Source organism: Semicossyphus pulcher, unplaced genomic scaffold (assembly GCF_022749685.1).
Source record: "Semicossyphus pulcher isolate SPU_LCO1_2020_fin unplaced genomic scaffold, fSemPul1.0.p SCAF_6, whole genome shotgun sequence".
NCBI classification, from domain to species: domain Eukaryota; kingdom Metazoa; phylum Chordata; class Actinopteri; order Labriformes; family Labridae; genus Semicossyphus; species Semicossyphus pulcher.
The window spans coordinates 30,572,577-30,589,836 of NW_027211737.1; the positions used below are offsets into that span (position 1 = coordinate 30,572,577).

The following is a 17,260-nucleotide window of genomic DNA, read 5'->3' on the forward strand; positions in this document are numbered from 1 at the left end:
CGCAGTGGTGAGCAGCATCATGGATGTTGTTGTGATCGTATTGGCTGGCCGGCTGGCTGAGGCGCTGTGATTGGCTGCTGGGCATTTGCGTGGCTATGATTTGATGCTGGGGAATATGAAGCGCTGGGATTTGCCGATCAGTTAGTTTAAGTGCTGTGATTGGCTGAGGCGATGACCAGGCTGCTGTGATTGGTTGGAAAGGTTTAAGTTTTCAGAATGGCGCAGTAATTTGAACTACGTTTCCCAACATGCAGAGCGGCACCACAGAGTCCAAGGCCTATCTGTTCTGCACATTTGTATTCTGATTAATTTAGTGATTTAAAGCAGTAACTGATTCATTGATATATTGATACATTAAACTGAGTAAAGCTCCATCACATGTATTGTACTGACCTACTCTAAGTTTTAATTGAAGTTGTCAAGTATACGTGTATATTTTGGACAGTTTACTTGTATGTGTATGTATGTTGGGTCATGCAAAGTAATGGGAAGCACATACTTACATTTTTTCAACATAAAAGAGAAATTTTCCAACATATTGTTGCAAAAGCTTTAAACATCGACTTTCTTCTGACTTCCTAATGTTCATCAAGAGTTGTTGATCCATGCTCATCTTGCAGACAGACCTGACAGGTATGTATTTTACAAATCTTCAGCATCCTTTTACCCAATTTATTGTAATTAAATCACAGAAAAATGTGTTTATTTTTGATTTATACTGCTGTAGCAAGTCAGATTCCAGCCGCTTTAGACTTTAGAGCTGAACATGACGGGTTTGTCCTGAGGGGGGCGCTGCAGGAAAGATCAGCTCGTCCACATGTACATAGAAACTTTGAAATGTTTTAGTTCAGATCAAAAAGATAAAACAGAAACATCAGTCTGATTATCAAGAAGCTTTATTGTTGTTATCAGAGTGAATATTATCTTCATCATCATCATCATCATCATCATCATCATTTGTCCTGTTGCTATGGGCCTGTGTGCTGGACTGCAGGAGGCTGTTAACATGCAGCAGAGCCGAGCAGACAGACAGACAGACTGGAGGACAGACAGGTAGAGGAGTGGACAGACAGAGGTAGGTCAGACAGAAAGGCGGACAGACTGAGGGGGTAGAGGTAGACAGGTGGACAGGTAGTGAGGTAGGGGAACAGGTAGAGACAGGTAGATAGAAGGACAGACAGGAAGTGGTGGGACAGACACACAGGAGGACAGAAAGGTGGAGACAGACAAAAAAGTAGAGACAGACGCAGAGGTAGAGACGGGTAGGTTGTGGGGACAGACAGGTAGAGACAGGTAGGTTGTGGGGACAGACAGGTAGGTGCAGACAGACCAAGAGGTTAAGACAGTTAGGTAGGGAGAGACAGACAGGTAGGTGTGGGACAGGTAGCTATTGTGTTATTTACATACAGGTAGGCAGATGCGATAGAAAGCTTATTGGCTGTCTTCCAGAGGCTCCGCCCCCCTCTCATCCGTGTCGGCCAATCCCCTTTGAGGAGGGGCGGGCTCTGCAGGCTGGGGGGAGGGGTGTGAGGAGGAAGTGGAGGAGGCAGAGGAGGAGGAGGACAGGGAGAGGGGGAGTTCTGGGGGTTGTTCAGTCTGTGATCTCCCTCCTCCATCTACCTCAACCCCCATCAGCCCCTCCTCGGCTTGTGCACCTCCTGCACCTCCTCCTCCCCCACGTGACCCGGCGAACTGCAGGTGAGGCAGGAGGGCAGCCGGTGCCTCCTTCTCCCTCTCTCTCTCCCCCGCTGCCTCCCTCTCACGTCGGTCGGCATAGAGCGGGGCCTCCAGGCCGAGGTAGGAGGCACTGAGCTGCCGCAGGTCCAGCTCAAAGGGGCTGCCACTGGGCTGCACTGCTGCTTCTCCTCCCTGACCTCCTCCTCCTCCTCCTCTCTTACCCTTGCGGGGGTGTGAGGAGTTGGAGGCGGGGAGGCTGTCGGGGAGGAGAGACTGGATCTTCGGGAGCCAACGTTTACGAACTCTGCGGGCGTTGGTGCACATGTCGGCTGCAATGACGTTCATCTCGCTCTCCTTAAAGTTAGGAGCAAAGTTCTGACAGTAGACTGAGGAGGGGAGAAGAAGGAGGAGTAAGAGGAGGAGAAAAATATTTTAAAAAGGAAGACAATGCAGGGGAGAAAGACGAGGAAAAGAGGGCAAGAAAAGGACAAATAGCAAAAGGAGGGAGAGGAGTAGTGTGGAGAAAGAGGAGATAGAAGAATAGAGGGAGAAATAAGGTTGAAGAAGAAGAAATAAGAGGAGAAGGTGGAGAAGAGAAAGGGGTGAGGATGACAAGGAAAAAGAGGAGGAAAAGGAGGAAGACAAAGTGGAACAGGAGGGGGTGGAGGAAAAGGAGGAAGAGGAGGAGTATGAAGGAGAAGTTGAAGGAGGAGAAAAAGAGGAGAAGGTGGAGCAGGAGGAAGGAAAAGGGTGAGGAAAAGAAAAGGAGTAAAATAGTAAAAGGATAAAGAGGACAGAAGAGGAGTGAAGGAAGAACAAAAAGAAGAATATGGAAGTAAGGAGGAGGAGGAAAAAAGAAGGAGCGGGAAACAGGGAAAGGAGGGAGACAACAAGGAAGATGAGGGGATGGAGGAAAAGGAGGAAGAGGGAAACAATGAAGGAGGGAAAAAGAGGAAGAAGGAGTGGTGGGAGGAAAAATGGTAAAGAGGAAGAGAGGGAGGAGGAAGAAGAGGAGAAAAGTTATGAAGAAGAAAAGGAGGAAAAAGGAGGAGTGGCGGGCAGGAAGAGGAGAAAGAGGAAAAGAGGGGAGGGAGAAAGAAGAGAGGAGAAAAGGTAAAGAGTAGAATATGGAGGAAAAAAAGGAGGAAAGGGAAGGTGAAGGCAAGGAGGAGGAGGAAAAAAATACAGGAGAGGAGGAGGATGAAAGAGAGGAAGAGTAGACGAAAGGAGAAAGAAGAATAGAAGGAAAATGAGCAGGAGTAAAGAGAGGAAGGGAAAGGAAAAGGGTGAGGAAGACGGAGGAAAAAAAGATGTGGGAAAGTAGGAAGACAAAAAGGAAGAAAGGGAAATAGAGGAAGGGGGGAAATGAAGACGGAAAAGGATGATAAGGAGGAAGACGACAACATAAGTAAGGAAGAAGACAAGTGGGTAAAGGAGGAGTGGCGGGGAGGAAGAGGAGTAGAAGAAGAAGAGAAGAAGGGGGAGTATGGAAGAGAGGAAGAGGAGGAAGGAATAAAAGGGGAGGAAATGGATGGTGATGGCAAGGAGGAGGAGGAAGAGGAAAAAAATGCAGGAGAGGAGGAGGATGAAAGAGAGGAAGAGTAGGAGTAGTAGGAGTAAGAAGAAAAGAAGAAAAGGAGTAGGAGGAAAAAGAGGAGGAGGAGAGAAAAATGTCTCAGTATTTCCAAAATACAGTAAAAAGACAGAAATCAATGAGTCAGACTGTGTGTGTGTGTGTGTGTGTGTGTGTGTGTGTGTCTATATATATTGTATATGTGTGTCTATATGTGTGTGTGTGTGTGTGTCTCACGTTTGACAGTGTTTAACACTCGGTTGTCCAGGGGCTTTCGGCTCGGATCATTGGTGGAGGAGCGGATTCCTGTCCCACAGCTATTGGCCAGAGTGTTTCTATGGATACAATAACAACCCAATCAGCACCTATACCAAGCTTTAGATTACCTCGCTCGCCCCCCCCTTCTCTCTCTCTCCCTCTGTCTGAGACAATGTGACAGAGCCGTTATGTAAAGCAGCAGCTGGATCCTGAAGGAGTGTCAGAATGTCCTCAAAATTTTTACCACAGTCTGCTGATGTCACAAAACGTCTGATGATGTCAGACTGTCTGGGTTTTACCCACGATCGATGAAGTCACCTCCTTTTGGTTTTCAAATCAGTGTTAAAGATGGGCGAGATGTCTCCTCCTCCTCTCGTCAAAAGTGAAGCCAAAATACCCCCAGAGCAGGCGCTGCCATCTTGCAAGTCTGTGTCGTAGAGTTTGGCTAATGACCGTCGTTCCGCCCCTTCCTCTACCCAACACACACCTTTACCTCGTGTCCTTGGCGTGTTGGAGCCCTCAGCTGGGCTCAGTCTGCAGCAGAACAGCTTCTTGTGTCGGTCTGAAGCAGATATTCACGCTTATGGAAACTTCAATGACTGTAGTGTTAGTGTTAGTTACGTCTCCTCTCGCCGTTCCTCCTCTACTCTGCTACTCGGGAACAGAACGCTGCAGGAGCCCCATTTGTCAACAGAGCTGTCAATCATGAGGCCACACCCCCTTTTTATAGCATCAAATAACTAATTAAAAGTAAACTTGTGAGAAAAATGAACACTTGGACATAAATCAGCATGATAAGAACTAACTATAATGACAGAAACCATGTTGGAGAAAAATGTATTTGACGTGTATTTTGATTTTATAGTTTGACTCATGTCCCATCTGTTAACATGGAGGAGGCGGGGTTTATGAGCTATACTGCAGCCAGTCAGCAGGGGGTGATAGAGAGGGTTTGGCTTCACTTTTGGGGAGCTGTCATGTCGGCCATCTTTTTATACAGTCTGTGAGAAGGACTTGCATGAATATCAGAGGTGTAAAAAAAACAGACACATTTATTTTGGAAACAAAACTTTACATATGTATCAGAGGTATAAAAAATGGATATGAAAAATGAATGTATATTTTTTTCAAGAGCGAATAAAAAAACGGTATAGTTTGGGGCAGATTCCACACTGTATACATGAGTTACAACAACTTCCTGTTGTGTGGCAAAACATTTTAATTCTCCAAACCTTTAACAATTATTCATCGTCATTGTCTTTCCCTTAAGCTTTCCGGGGTTTTACTTTGATTGGATACATCTGCAAGTAAGAGTTCGTGAAAGTATTTGGCCAAAATTACACTTCAATTTCAAAATAAATTCAAAACACCTGTCTTCCCGTTGGGTAAACGTCATGGCACCAAGAGTATTCTTTAAGTCTTGGCAGTTTGCATTAGATGAATTTCAAACATCTACCTGAAACATACAGCATCATTAAGCCATGTCTCACCCACTCCTGACCCACAACTTAGGTAATAGTTTTTGGGTCTCCTGACAAAGTTTCAGGTGTGTGGAGCATCCCCATTGTTCTGCTAAGTTAGGCTAACCATGTCCAAGAGCTCTCTTATTGGAGACTCAAACAGAGCATAAACGTTTCATCAGAGTTCAACAGCTCACCTGTCGAAGAACGTAGCCAACAGTCTCCTGAGCAGCACCTTGTGTTTGACTCCAGCACACAGGTGACAGTTCATCAGCTGACCTCGTGTCATGAACACACCTGAACCTGAACACACACGTAGCACACGAGTATGAGAGTAAACACCACTATGATTTTTTCAGTAAGTCTGTCTCTATTGTTTCGTGTTTGAGCTCGTCAGACCACGAAATGACAACACACTGAAGAACAGGATTTAACCATACTTTCACGGTGGCCATTTTCACACAGGGCTGGAAGTTAAAAAAATCATACTGCTGTGTTCCACTTTGTCAGTCATATAAATTTAGTCTGTCTGACAAATCATTATTTAACTGCTTTCACAATGTACAGGGAAAATCTGTTCGTATTTCAACATATTTACATATTTGATAGCCTGCTAGCTACGTTCAGACAACAGCTTATGTTAGCATTTAGTGACTTACTAGCTAATAATACCGTTAGCTAGAAAGTAGCTAAAAGCTACTAATTTTGTTTGGTTACACGACACAATAGGAAATGCATTAACTTCTGGCTGATGCTATGTTTGTTTATTAGCTAACTTAAAATTAGCTAGGACGTGGTTGGATGCTAACATTAGCTGCTGTCTAGTGGTAGCTATTGGATTATCAAATAGGTTGTTTAACCTTGAAATATGGCCCAATAACCCTCCAGATTTTCACGATCCGTTGTCTGTTAGTTGCTTATTAACATCCTGGGATACAGTAATACAGCAGCATTTGAACTTCCCACCCTTCCCATGAAGCCAGAGGAAAGTGAAGATGAGTGAAAAGTGATATATTTAAGAACACTGATTCTTTACGACCTTCTGCACTTTATTTTTTGCCTTTAATTTGACTGTAACATTTAAAGATGTAATTCCCAAAGTTTCCCAAAGCCAAACAGGTTTCCTACCAGCCACCAGCTCCACCTTCTCTCCCGGGTCTCCCTCAGTGTAGAGCGATGGGTGACAGCGATACCCGATCTGACTTATCAGACTGGCAGGGAGCGCCATGTTGTCCCGACCAACCAGCACGCAGGGCCGACGCTCGTTGGCCAATGGGAGGGACAGCATCTCCATCTTCTCTTGGACTGGACCAATGAGAACCGGTAAGAAGTTTAGCATCACTAGGTAGTATTTAGAGCAACAATATAAACCAAAGTAAAGGGAACCTGTAATGCGTGAAAGAGACATTAAACTCCAGCATTGTTCTTAACTTTAGTTCCTCTGGTTCCTGAAAGTACTGGTTCAAAAGTGCTGAATGGGTGCAGCTGTTGATCGGTGTTTATCGGTTGTTCTCTGAGCATATGAATCTGTTTTTTATAGAGGTATCTCCACTGAGATAACTTTTGTGCTGACCTTATAATTTTGTGGTTAATTACTTAGATACTCGGAGCGCAGATCATTTGGATCGTACCATGATGTAACTTACTGTAGGGGTTTCCAGGATGTCCGTAGATGTGTTGGTAGAGTCCGGGGTGGACGCTGCTCCCGTAGTAATCCTCCTCCAGCTCCTCCTCAGTGGCGGGGTGAGAGGGAGGTGAGTCTGTAGGAAGACTGGAGCCCCCTGGACTGGAGCGCCCCCCGCCTGCCAGCAGGTAGGACTGCAGCCCCGGAACCAAACCTCCACCTGCGCCCAGGTAACACAGAGCACTGCTCCTTGAGGTCTGGTGGTCCCCAGAATTGTCCACTCTGAGGACAGAACAACAAAGACGAGTTGGATCAGGAAGAGACACATTTTTATACCAGCAGTAAGAGATTTGTGTTAAAACATTCTTGAAGTCAGAGCTCCCAGTTAGAGGTCTCTAGAGGTCCTCTCGACTCCTAGATGCAAAGACCAGACCTGGGACCAGAGTCCAGCCAGATCCAGAGTATATTCTGCCTAAAGGATGGGGTAAAATTTAAATAACCTTTTTAATAAGAAGTGTTGTCAATCAGGGTTCCAATGGTCAGATGTAGTTCACAAATGTTCAGAGACAACCTATACAGTCGTAGCTGCACTCAGTCTCGGGTATCAACAAGATAGAAAAGCAGAAATAAACATTGTCATAAAGTTTGGGAACAACTGCTCTAGGCCACCAAAATGTCCCAAACAAACTGAACACCTGTTTGTCCTCACCTCGAATCCTCCCCTCCTCCTCCTCCACCTCCTCCTGCTCCTCCGTTCTCCTCAGCAGGAGGAGTGTCGGCTCTTTCCTGTTTGATCCTGCTGACGGCCAGCAGCAGCTCCTCTGGACTCAGGGCCGGCTGGTCTGGACTGGCCTCCTGCAGCTGGGGGGCGCTGTTCTGCTGCTGGACCATCTGGGCGTCGAAGCCCCCGAGCTCGTCTGCTGAGGTTGTCTGCAATACATCATTGTGTTTAAGTCGAGGCTATACCTGCCTGTAGATTCTATATCTGGTCTACCTGAAGTAGCTAAATATACAGCTGTGTGGGGGCGTGGTCAAACCCACCTGTGAGTCACAGCACAGAGGTGAGGAGGAAGAGGAGGCCTTCATCATCATCAGCTCCATACCTCGCTCTACGATGTTCTGGATCTGCAGGTACCCGGCGGTGTACATAAGCACCAGCTGCTCACTGGCGGCCATGCTGAGGCGCCCGGTGTAGCAGAAAGACAGGATCTGCTGGAAACATGTTGGTGTGACTGAAGACGGCAGCTCGAACACTGCCTGGGACGAGGAGGAGGAGGATGAAGATGAGGAAGAGGAGTCTGCCGCAGAGCTGAACAGATCTCTGAAGTAGAGCGAGGAGGCGGCGAGGACGGCCCGGTGCGCCTTGAAGGCCTGACCCTGCACCAGGATGGAGACGTCGCAGTAGTGACCCATCAGCCGCTGCTCGTTCAGGCTGCCCAGAACGCTGCTGCCAAAGTCCGGGATCTCCACCTGCAGCAGCCCTTCCGACATCATGGACGGTTGCGAGGAGGGCGGGACAGGAAGTGACTGAGGGTTTGGAGTAGCTGGTGGCAAGGCGGAAACGGTTCCGACCCGCTAGAGGTCAGAGAGTTTAAGTGTCAGGGATCCTGCAGATATTACCTCCAAAATGCTTCAGATCCATGTTGAGGTAACAGTGAGGTCAGAGGTCGGAGGTCAGGCCTGGGGGAGGCAGAGAGGGTGGGTGGTGTTGAGACCAAAGGTGATTAGTCGGATCAGGAAGGGCAGGATGAGGAGACTGCAGATCATCAGGATGGAGGTCAGCTTCTATCAGACAAACAGCTATAAAATGAGAAGGGAGGGAGGAGAGAGGACGTGGAGGGAAGAGAGGGGGGGAGAGGAGGAGGGAGGGGGGAGGGAAGAGGAGGGGGGGAGGAAGGGAGGAGGGAAGACAGTTTTACAGGACGACAGCTTCACATCTTCTCGTCTACTTGCAAAACAAACTGAGAAAACATCACATTGACACCTCTCAGTTTCTCCCACTCCACCTTCTCAACCACATTTTTCACATTATTTATATATTTATTGTACATACACTGCATCATGTGTATTTATGCTGCATATAAAAACTAAAGAAAAGGCACTTAATTGAGCTTACTTTGTTAATTTTCCCCACTACTTTTCAACAGACCCGTCCCCTTGATGACATCATGTTTGATGACTCAGCTCGTTGTGATCATGCTCCTGTCGTGTCTAAAAAGACCCTAGGCCAAGGGCCGGATGAGGCCTCAGTCCTCTCGGACCACTGACAATTAAAGTTCAAAAGTGTCTAAAGTTCAGCCTACACAAACTCGGTTAAAATCACTTCAAAGTCACTCAATAAAAAGAGAAAGCAGTAAGATCTGTTGCAATGGGTTTATTGAGTCCAAACCAGAACCACAATACAACCAGAATCTACGCCCGGGCAGTAGAGACTGAATTCACCTTCACACATGTTCTTATATTTCCTTTGGACGCCCCGCCTGAGGGGGATTCACGGGAGCTTGGATACACCTCCTTTTTTTAGTTTTACATGTTATCTCATGTTATTGGTGTCAAACAAACTGCCTTTCCCAGCCCTGCAGCTAACTAATTCCCATTTATTCACTGACTCGTGACACAGTTATTTCTGTCCAGGTATCAGTTGGTCTTTTTTTAAACAATTAATGAAACCCCCAAGGCTAAGCAAACATGCTCCATAGGTGAGAACCAAACACTTCTCTCTTTCCCTCATGTATGGTCACGCATGGTATATCAACCATGCATTGTACAGGTGGAAAACAAACCTCTCCCACAGTCCCAGCAGGTTACACTTTTCACTCTGATAATATAGTTCAGTTTTCAGAAAATCAAGATGGTCACACAGGCTCCAAGAATTTTTCCAACACTCCGCTTCTTCACTGAATCTAAATTTCGTCTTCTACCGGACAAATCTGTGTGTCCTCTGTTCTGTTAGAACTCCAACAGAGCTGCTAACTGATCACAAGTCCTGCTCTCAGACACCTGGATGACACTGTTGTGGTTTGTTTTTATTGTTTGTTTTTCATTTATTAATACTACTGTGGAGGCAGCTCAAAGTGTGCAGCATTCAAGTCCAAGACAAATTTCTCTACAGGGACACTTTAGTGTCGTATCTTATCCTGTTGTATAGTATCATTCTGTATCATATCGTATATCCAATTGTGTTGTATCATATCGTTCTGTATCGTGTTGTATCATATCGTATCGTTCTGTATCATATCATATCGTATTGTATCGTTCTGTATCGTTCTGTATCGTTCTGTATCGTGTTGTATCGTATCATTCTGTATAGTGTTGTATAGTATCGTTCTGTATCGTATTGTATCGTATCGTATCGTATTGTATCGTATCGTATCGTTCTGTATCGTGTTGTATCGTATCGTATCGTATTGTATCGTATCGTATCGTTCTGTATCGTGTTGTATCGTATCATTCTGTATAGTGTTGTATTGTATCGTTCTGTATCGTATCGTATCGTATCGTATCGTATTGTATCGTATCGTATCGTTCTGTATCGTATCGTATCGTATCGTATCGTATCGTTCTGTATTGTATCGTATCGTATCGTTCTGTATGGTATCGTATCGTATCGTATCGTATCGTATCATTCTGTATTGTGTTGTATAGTATCGTTCTGTATCATATCGTATCGTATCGTATCGTATCGTTCTGTATTGTATCGTATCGTATCGTATCGTATCGTATCATTTGTATCGTATCGTATCGTATCGTTCTGTATCGTTCTGTATCGTATCGTATCATTCTGTATTGTGTTGTATAGTATCGTTCTGTATCATATCGTATCGTATCGTATCGTTCTGTATTGTATCGTATCGTATCGTATCGTATCATTTGTATCGTATCGTATCGTATCGTATCATTCTGTATTGTGTTGTATAGTATCGTTCTGTATCGTATCGTATCATTCTGTATTGTGTTGTATAGTATCGTTCTGTATCATATCGTATCGTGCTATATCGTATCGTATCATAACATTCTGTATCGTGTTGCATTGTATTGTTCCATATCATTCCATATCGTGTCGTATCATGTCGTATCGTTCTGTATCCTGTTGTATCGTGTCATTCTGTATCGTATCGTAAGAGAATATGTTTAAACTACAGAGCGCTAACCCTAACCCTGTAAACACCTGGTCCAGGTCTCTGATTTAGACTTAGTCTCTGTGTTGCCACAAATGAATCTAGGCTGCAGGTGGAGAACAAACCTCCACTGCAGTGACTCATCACGTCATATACGTAGAGATTTTATTTTGTTTTAGAGCAAATTATGTAAAACTTATATTTAAACATGTTGTCATATAATTGCATTAAAATAGAGTTTAGAATCTAGAAAACTTTAGTCCAGTTTTAACGGTGCCCTGTGATGTTTCCATGATAACAGCTTCCTGTTTATCAGATATATACTGTAAATATTATCTTTCTAGAGTTTGATGGTTTTAATGAGAAGCTCACATTATCTCTACAGCAGCTTCACATCCTTACCGTGGAGGACAGAAGCGCTGTGTCGTAATAAATGTCATGCAAGTGTTCAGAGACTGAATAACTTCACACAGACGACCTTCATCCATCCACAGTGATCAAAACAAACACCTCTGCAGCGTCGGAAACAATTCATCTGAACTATTCAAATTTAATTCTGTCATTAAAAAAACCGGAGTGAGAAGTGTTGCACTTGTAATCGGACTCAACAGTGTTCAAGGGGTCCTGAACATTAAAGGGCAAGGAAAAGATCGAGGTTTGGGTTTAAATAAAGAATGACGTATTTTAGACGTCTACAGTGTAAGTGGATGGTTAACTGTATATAAAATATTACACATTAAAAAATAGAAATATTTAATAACTAATGTTTGACAATTTGTTCCTATTTATTTCTTCAAATCACATTAGATCTTTCCGTTAAGTTAAGGTTGTATATTGCTGATGGTTAATGACGGTGTCCCACAGGGATCAGTATTAGATCCCCTGCTATTTACTCTGATTGTTATCTCTGTTTCTATGCAGATGAGAACATCATGTACATCAATGGCTTGACAACAAACCCACCAGGACTGCTTCTGATGAACTCCAGACTTATTCATTTAAGCTCTTTCAAAAAGGGACAAAATGTTTCTTATTACAAATCTAATAGATGCAGTGCAAGATGATGAGTAATATGATGAGACAATAGATCCGGTCTTGTTTACCAGTCCCTCTGATCCTCATACTTCTACACTGGCTAAAAGTTGCTTGTGGAACTGATTTTTATAACTTTTTTAGGCTCTAATGGGCCTTATGACTGTTTAATTATCAGACTGGTAACCTGTAGTGCCTACCTGTGGAGATCAGGCAGATACAACCTGTAAAGATGTGTTTTTAAGTGATTTTTGATTCTTATACAAATAAGTTGTTTTAATTTGTACTTTTTACCTAATTTTATCACATGATTTTGTTTCTTTTTTTTATATTAAAAAGTGCTGTATAAAACTTTTCCTTATAAGTGTATGGTCTCAATCGCTAATGCCATATTTTCTTCAAAGCAATGTTCATTTGATAAATGATGGTCCCATTAAGAGCAAAATAGGTAGGCTTAAGGAGTTGTTCTATGTGGACCTGAAAATGTCTTCTGTTCTGTCACAGTATGTACATTTTGTTCAAAGTATGTTTGTTACCATCCAAAATTAGCATCCAATTAACATTACAGCTTGACCTTGCTAAAAAGGCTAGTGCTAGAATAAGCTGCTAGCTTAGCATCTGCTAACCCTCTCTCGATACGGTAGCCCATAGTGGGGGAAGTTGCTGTGGTTTTTTCTACTTCTTATACAAAACAGAGTCCAGTAGAGTCTCAATAAATTACAGCACAGCCTACAATCGTTTTTTTCTCCTCTTCAAACTGAAAACCGTAATCATACAATCAAACTACTGTCTAGACTTGATTATGGATCATTGATTTCCTTCATTAACAAGCAGTGTTTCAGGTCAAAGGTCATCACTGACTTGTAGAGAGAATCAGCAGACCTGTTAATGTCCTAAAATCCTTAGTTCAGAGTGAACACGAGATTATGCCCTTTTATTAATGATCCAGAATACACTGTTCCTCTGTCCATATCATTAACTGAACCTGTTAGATCCCAATCAACTGTGATGAAGCCGTGATACAGAGAATCTCATTAGTGCCAGCAGATACAGAACCACAACGATTTCACTTCCATATGTTCTAAAACCAGCTCTAAACTGGGAATCCCGAATTTCCAATTACACCTCACTGCGGGGATGAACTATAATATCTGTGTGCGCATGTGTTGTTGTTGTTTTTAATTATTGCATGTGGATTGAACTCTCTTGTAGTCCTTCACAGACACACTCAGTTATTTATTATTATCATATTTATTATTTATGATGGCACAGTGACGGCAGCTGTTTACTTCCTGCTACCAACACATGACTCTGTAGAGAACCTGCCGGGCTGCCACCTCTCTATAAGCAAACATCACATACTGACTCCCCAAATCAGAACTGAAGTACAGTCCAGTAGAGACGTTGTCAATCTGTTATAGTGCAGTCCAACACAGTCCAGAGAGGACAGCCCAACAGAGGCACATACAGACCAGTTTTAGTACAGTTCAGTACAGCATAGTCCAGTAGAGCCCAGTTCAGTTCAGTCCAGTCTAATCAAGTTCAGTCTACTAGGCTGGATCTCAGTCTAGTACACTTGATTACAGTAGAGTCCAGTCTAGTCTATTCCAGTCTAGCACAGAGTCCTGTCCAGTCCAGTAGAGTCTATTCTAGTTCAGTCTAGTACAGTTGAGTCATTTTGGGTCAAGTAGAGTCCAGTCTAATCGAGTCCAGTCTACTTGGGAGGAGCCTTTCAGGGTCTAACTCAGTGCGGTCTAACAGTACAGTAGACTGCAGTACAGTAGAATCAGTTCAAGTCTATTCTTGTCTTGTACAGTACAATAAGTCTAGGAGAGCCCATCTAAGTCCAGTCTACAACAGCAGAGTCCAGTAGAGTCTGGTACAGTCTAGTTCAGTCTAGTACAGTGGAGTCCAGTCTAGTCTAGTAGAGACAAGTCTAGTCTAGTCCAGTCCATTAAAGTAGAGGCCTGTCCAGTCTAGTACAGTGGAGTTCAGTATAGTCCTGTCTTATCTAGTACACAAGAGACCATTAGAGTCCGAACCAGTGCAGTGCAGATCCAGCAGAGTCCAGTCTAGTATAGTAGTCTAGTCCAGTCAAGCACAGTTGAATCCAGTCACTTCTACTCAGTAGAGTCCAGTAGAGTCTACTCCAGGCCAGTCCAGTGAAGCTTAGTACAGATGAGTCTAGTCTAGTCCAGTCTACCACCGAGGAGTCCGGTCTGGCACAGTAGGCTCTAGACCAGTCAAGCTCAGTAGAGTCTAGTCAAGTCTATAGCAGTCTAGTACAGTTGAGTCCTGCAGAGTATATGCCAGTTCAATGCAGGTAAGGCTAGTTGAGCCCAGTATAGCCCAATAGAAACCAGTCTAGTTTATTAGAGTCAAGACCGGTCCAGTCCAGTCCAGTGTAGTACAGTAGACTCCTGTTCATTCTTATACAGTGGAGTTCAGTCTAGTACAGTAGAGTCCCGTCCACTTTAGTCCAGTCTAGTACAATACAGTCCAGCCAAGTATAGCACTGTAAAGTCTAGTAGAGTCTAGTAAAGTCCAGTCCAGCCCAATCTAGCACAGTAGAGTCCCTACCACTTTAGTCTCGTCTAGTGAAGTCCAGCTCAGTCCTCATAAGTACAGTAGAGTCCATTCCAGTGGAGACCAGTCCAATCTAGTCCATTCCTGTCTAGAACAGTACAGTAGATTCCTTTTCAGTCCAGTCCAGTTTGTTACAGTAGACCTGTCCAGTATAATCCAGTACAGTTTAGTCCAGTCCAGTCCTCTCTAGCACAGTACAGTCCAGTACAGTGCAGCTAAGTCCAGTGTGGTCAAGTAGATTCCTTTCTAGTTTAGTCTAATCTAGTACAGTACAATAGAGTCGAGTCAAGTCAGGTCAGGTCAGGTCTAGTACAGTAGAGTCCAGTTTAGTCAGGTCAGGTCTAGTACAGTAGAGTCCAGTCTAGTCAAGTCCAGTCTGGTACACTTAAGTCCAGTAGAGTCTTCTTGAGTCGCATCCAGGTGAGTTTGGTCTGTTTCAGAGTTCAGCATTATTATTGTTTACAGTGCGGCTGCAGCAGAGAGACAGACAGTCTGAGCAGACAGACAGTCAGACAGAAAGAAAGACAGGCGGCAGGGAGACAACAGTGTCCACATAGAGATAGAAGGCAGCGAAAGACAGACATGTGGACAAAAAGACAGACAGCTGTTTTAAAAAGAAACAAACAAACAGTTTGAGAGTCCAGACAGACAGACAGACAAGCAGACAGACAGTACAGTTACAGTTAGAGGAGGATGGATGTAAGACAGGAAGACAGACAGGCGGACAGAGAGAGACAGACAGCTCCTTACCTCCTCTCTGCTCCTCTTCCTCCTCTGCTTCTCTACCATGCAGCAGGCAGGACGGCTGGCTGGGAGAGGTTTTCTTCTTCTCCTCCGCTCAGTCAACGCATCGTCTGGTGTGTCACAGGAGGGGGGGAGGTGAGGAGGGGGAGGACGGGGGAGGAGGAGGAGGAGGAGGGGGGAGGCAGAGACACAGCAGACAGCCGAGGAGGAGGGAGGAAGAGGAGGAGTCATCTGAGGACAGCGAGGGAGCTAATGCGGCTAACTGCCCTGCAGAGGACGAGAGAGGGAGAGAGAGAGAGAGGGAGAGAGACATAGAGGCAGAGTGTGGAGAGAGGGGCGAGCGAGCATACATTAAACTGCTCATCTGCTATAGGGAAGAACAAACTGCAAGGTTGAGAATTAAAGACACAAAAGTACACACTAACAACCCACAAAATATAAATACACACTAATGGGATTTGTGTGTTTTTGTGTGTGTGTTTGTGTGTGTGTGTGTGTGTGTGTGGGTGTGTGTGTGTGAGAGAGTGTGTGCGTGAGTTTGTGTGGCATGACTTGGCCAAATGCACAGCGCTGCATTGCAGTGCCGAGGCTGAGTTGGCATGCCGAGTACATAGCGTGCATACTGCGACTGTGTGCCAGGCTGAGACACACACACACACACACACACACACACACACACACACACACACACACACTCACAGCAGCAGCTTTTTGCAGCCTCAGCTTCCATCATCACAGCTCAGAGTAGTTTCTAACATGAGAGAGAGACAGTTATAGAGGGAGAGACATTTACTGTACAGAGAGACAGACAGACTGTCTCTGCCCGCACACCTGTCTGTCTCTCTTCCTGTCTGTCTGTTTAGAAACAGTTACAGAGAGACAGACAGGTTTGGTGTCTGTATTTAAAGTTCTCCATCCAATATTAAAGAGAGAGAGAAACTGGTGGGAGGACGGGTGAGGGGGGGAGGGGGGTGTTGAGGCTAAATAAGGACTTATACAGTAGCTGCTGCTGTGCGTGCGTGTGTGTCTGCAGACCTCCATCAGCTCCACCTGGTGTCACTGTCACACTTTTTTTTTTACATTCACACCTGATATACAGAAATGTTCTCGTTCTCTTCAGACTGCAGTTAGATCAGATCTTAATATGCTAATGATGGGTGGGGTCTGAAGAGTGAAGTCAATGCAGAAGTAAACCTGCGTTCTTTCTAATGACCAGCAGGGGGCGACTTCACAAAGAGAAGTCTGATTGTATGGGCGTACTTTTTACTTTATTGATCACCTCAATAAACATTTCCCTCGTGTGTTTATGGTCTCAATCTGTAGTTTCAAGTCTTCTTCCTGGCCGAAGAAGGTGTCAGGTGAAGGGATTGTCTGCACGCTGCCTTTGTTTGGACTTTTCAGGAAAAGATCTAAAGTGAGCGACACATTTGACTGTTAAAGAAAGCAGGATGAGATTTTCAGCATGTACAGGACAAAATCAGCAAAGAGATTAGAGGTACGGCTTTGTCCACAGGGGGCGCCAAAAACAACACAAACCGAAAGTTCCTCACAGGAGCTTTAATGCACTATCATGTTTATTTTGTAAATGATGGTCCCTTTCAGAGTAAAAGACACAATAAATCAGGGTACGCTTGAGGGCGTTGCTACCTTTGCAACCAGAGAAATGTCTCGTTCAGTGTATGTTTGTCCTGAAAGACACTCTGAGGAGTCGGGTGTTCACTTTGTCAGTAAGTCCTGTAAACTTTGATGTATAAGACAAACTTTTAATACTTTTTTTTTTTCATCTAAAAAGTGGGCTGCGTCATAATTACCGGTATAAAATCTAGCTAACGCTTTGTTGTGCGGCATCATGACCACCAGTGCAGCCGTCATCCTCACAACAATCAACGTGACCAAAGGCTGAGCTCTACGACCGCACCGGAGGCTAGCAGGACTGCAAACTCGACATGGCGAAAACAGATGGTAGGCTGTAAGCTGTGTGTATTCTGAATGTGTTTCACATGAAAATAAACTCAAATAGTGTTGAAATAACTTTTATATATGATAGCTCTTAAATACCTTTCTGGGACACCCCTAAGAACAGACAGATTTATTTTCCGGTACATTTGTTTTGAAGCTAGCCAAAATTAGCATCTTTATTCATATCACAGTCACAGGTACTTTCAGACACACCTTGCTGAAGTTAGTG

At 44.4% G+C, this 17,260-nt stretch overlaps 1 protein-coding gene across 1 annotated transcript; it reads right to left on the reverse strand.

The window, feature by feature from the left end:
* Positions 1-907: 907 nt before the first annotated feature.
* Positions 908-15,167, reverse strand: LOC138609631 (nucleus accumbens-associated protein 2-like). Its single transcript, XM_069682248.1, has 8 exons — positions 15,079-15,167; positions 7,634-8,392; positions 7,302-7,522; positions 6,615-6,874; positions 6,097-6,273; positions 5,166-5,271; positions 3,488-3,585; positions 908-2,063 (listed from the first exon to the last, which is right to left on the reverse strand). Exons 2-8 carry the CDS (start codon positions 8,084-8,086, stop codon positions 1,432-1,434), a joined length of 1,947 nt encoding a protein of 648 aa, XP_069538349.1. The 5' UTR covers positions 8,087-8,392; positions 15,079-15,167; the 3' UTR covers positions 908-1,431.
* Positions 15,168-17,260: the final 2,093 nt, after the last annotated feature.

Excerpts from the sequence above, each read along its gene's own strand:
- LOC138609631 (XM_069682248.1), bottom strand. The coding sequence starts at position 8,086 with ATGATGTCGGAAGGGCTGCTGCAGGTGGAGATCCCGGACTTTGGCAGC. Across the intron at positions 6,875-7,301 it reads GGAGGAGGGGAGGATTCGAG|AGTGGACAATTCTGGGGACC; the intron begins GTGAGGACAAAC and ends TTCTGTCCTCAG. Across the intron at positions 2,064-3,487 it reads AGTGTTAAACACTGTCAAAC|TCTACTGTCAGAACTTTGCT; the intron begins GTGAGACACACA and ends TCCCCTCCTCAG.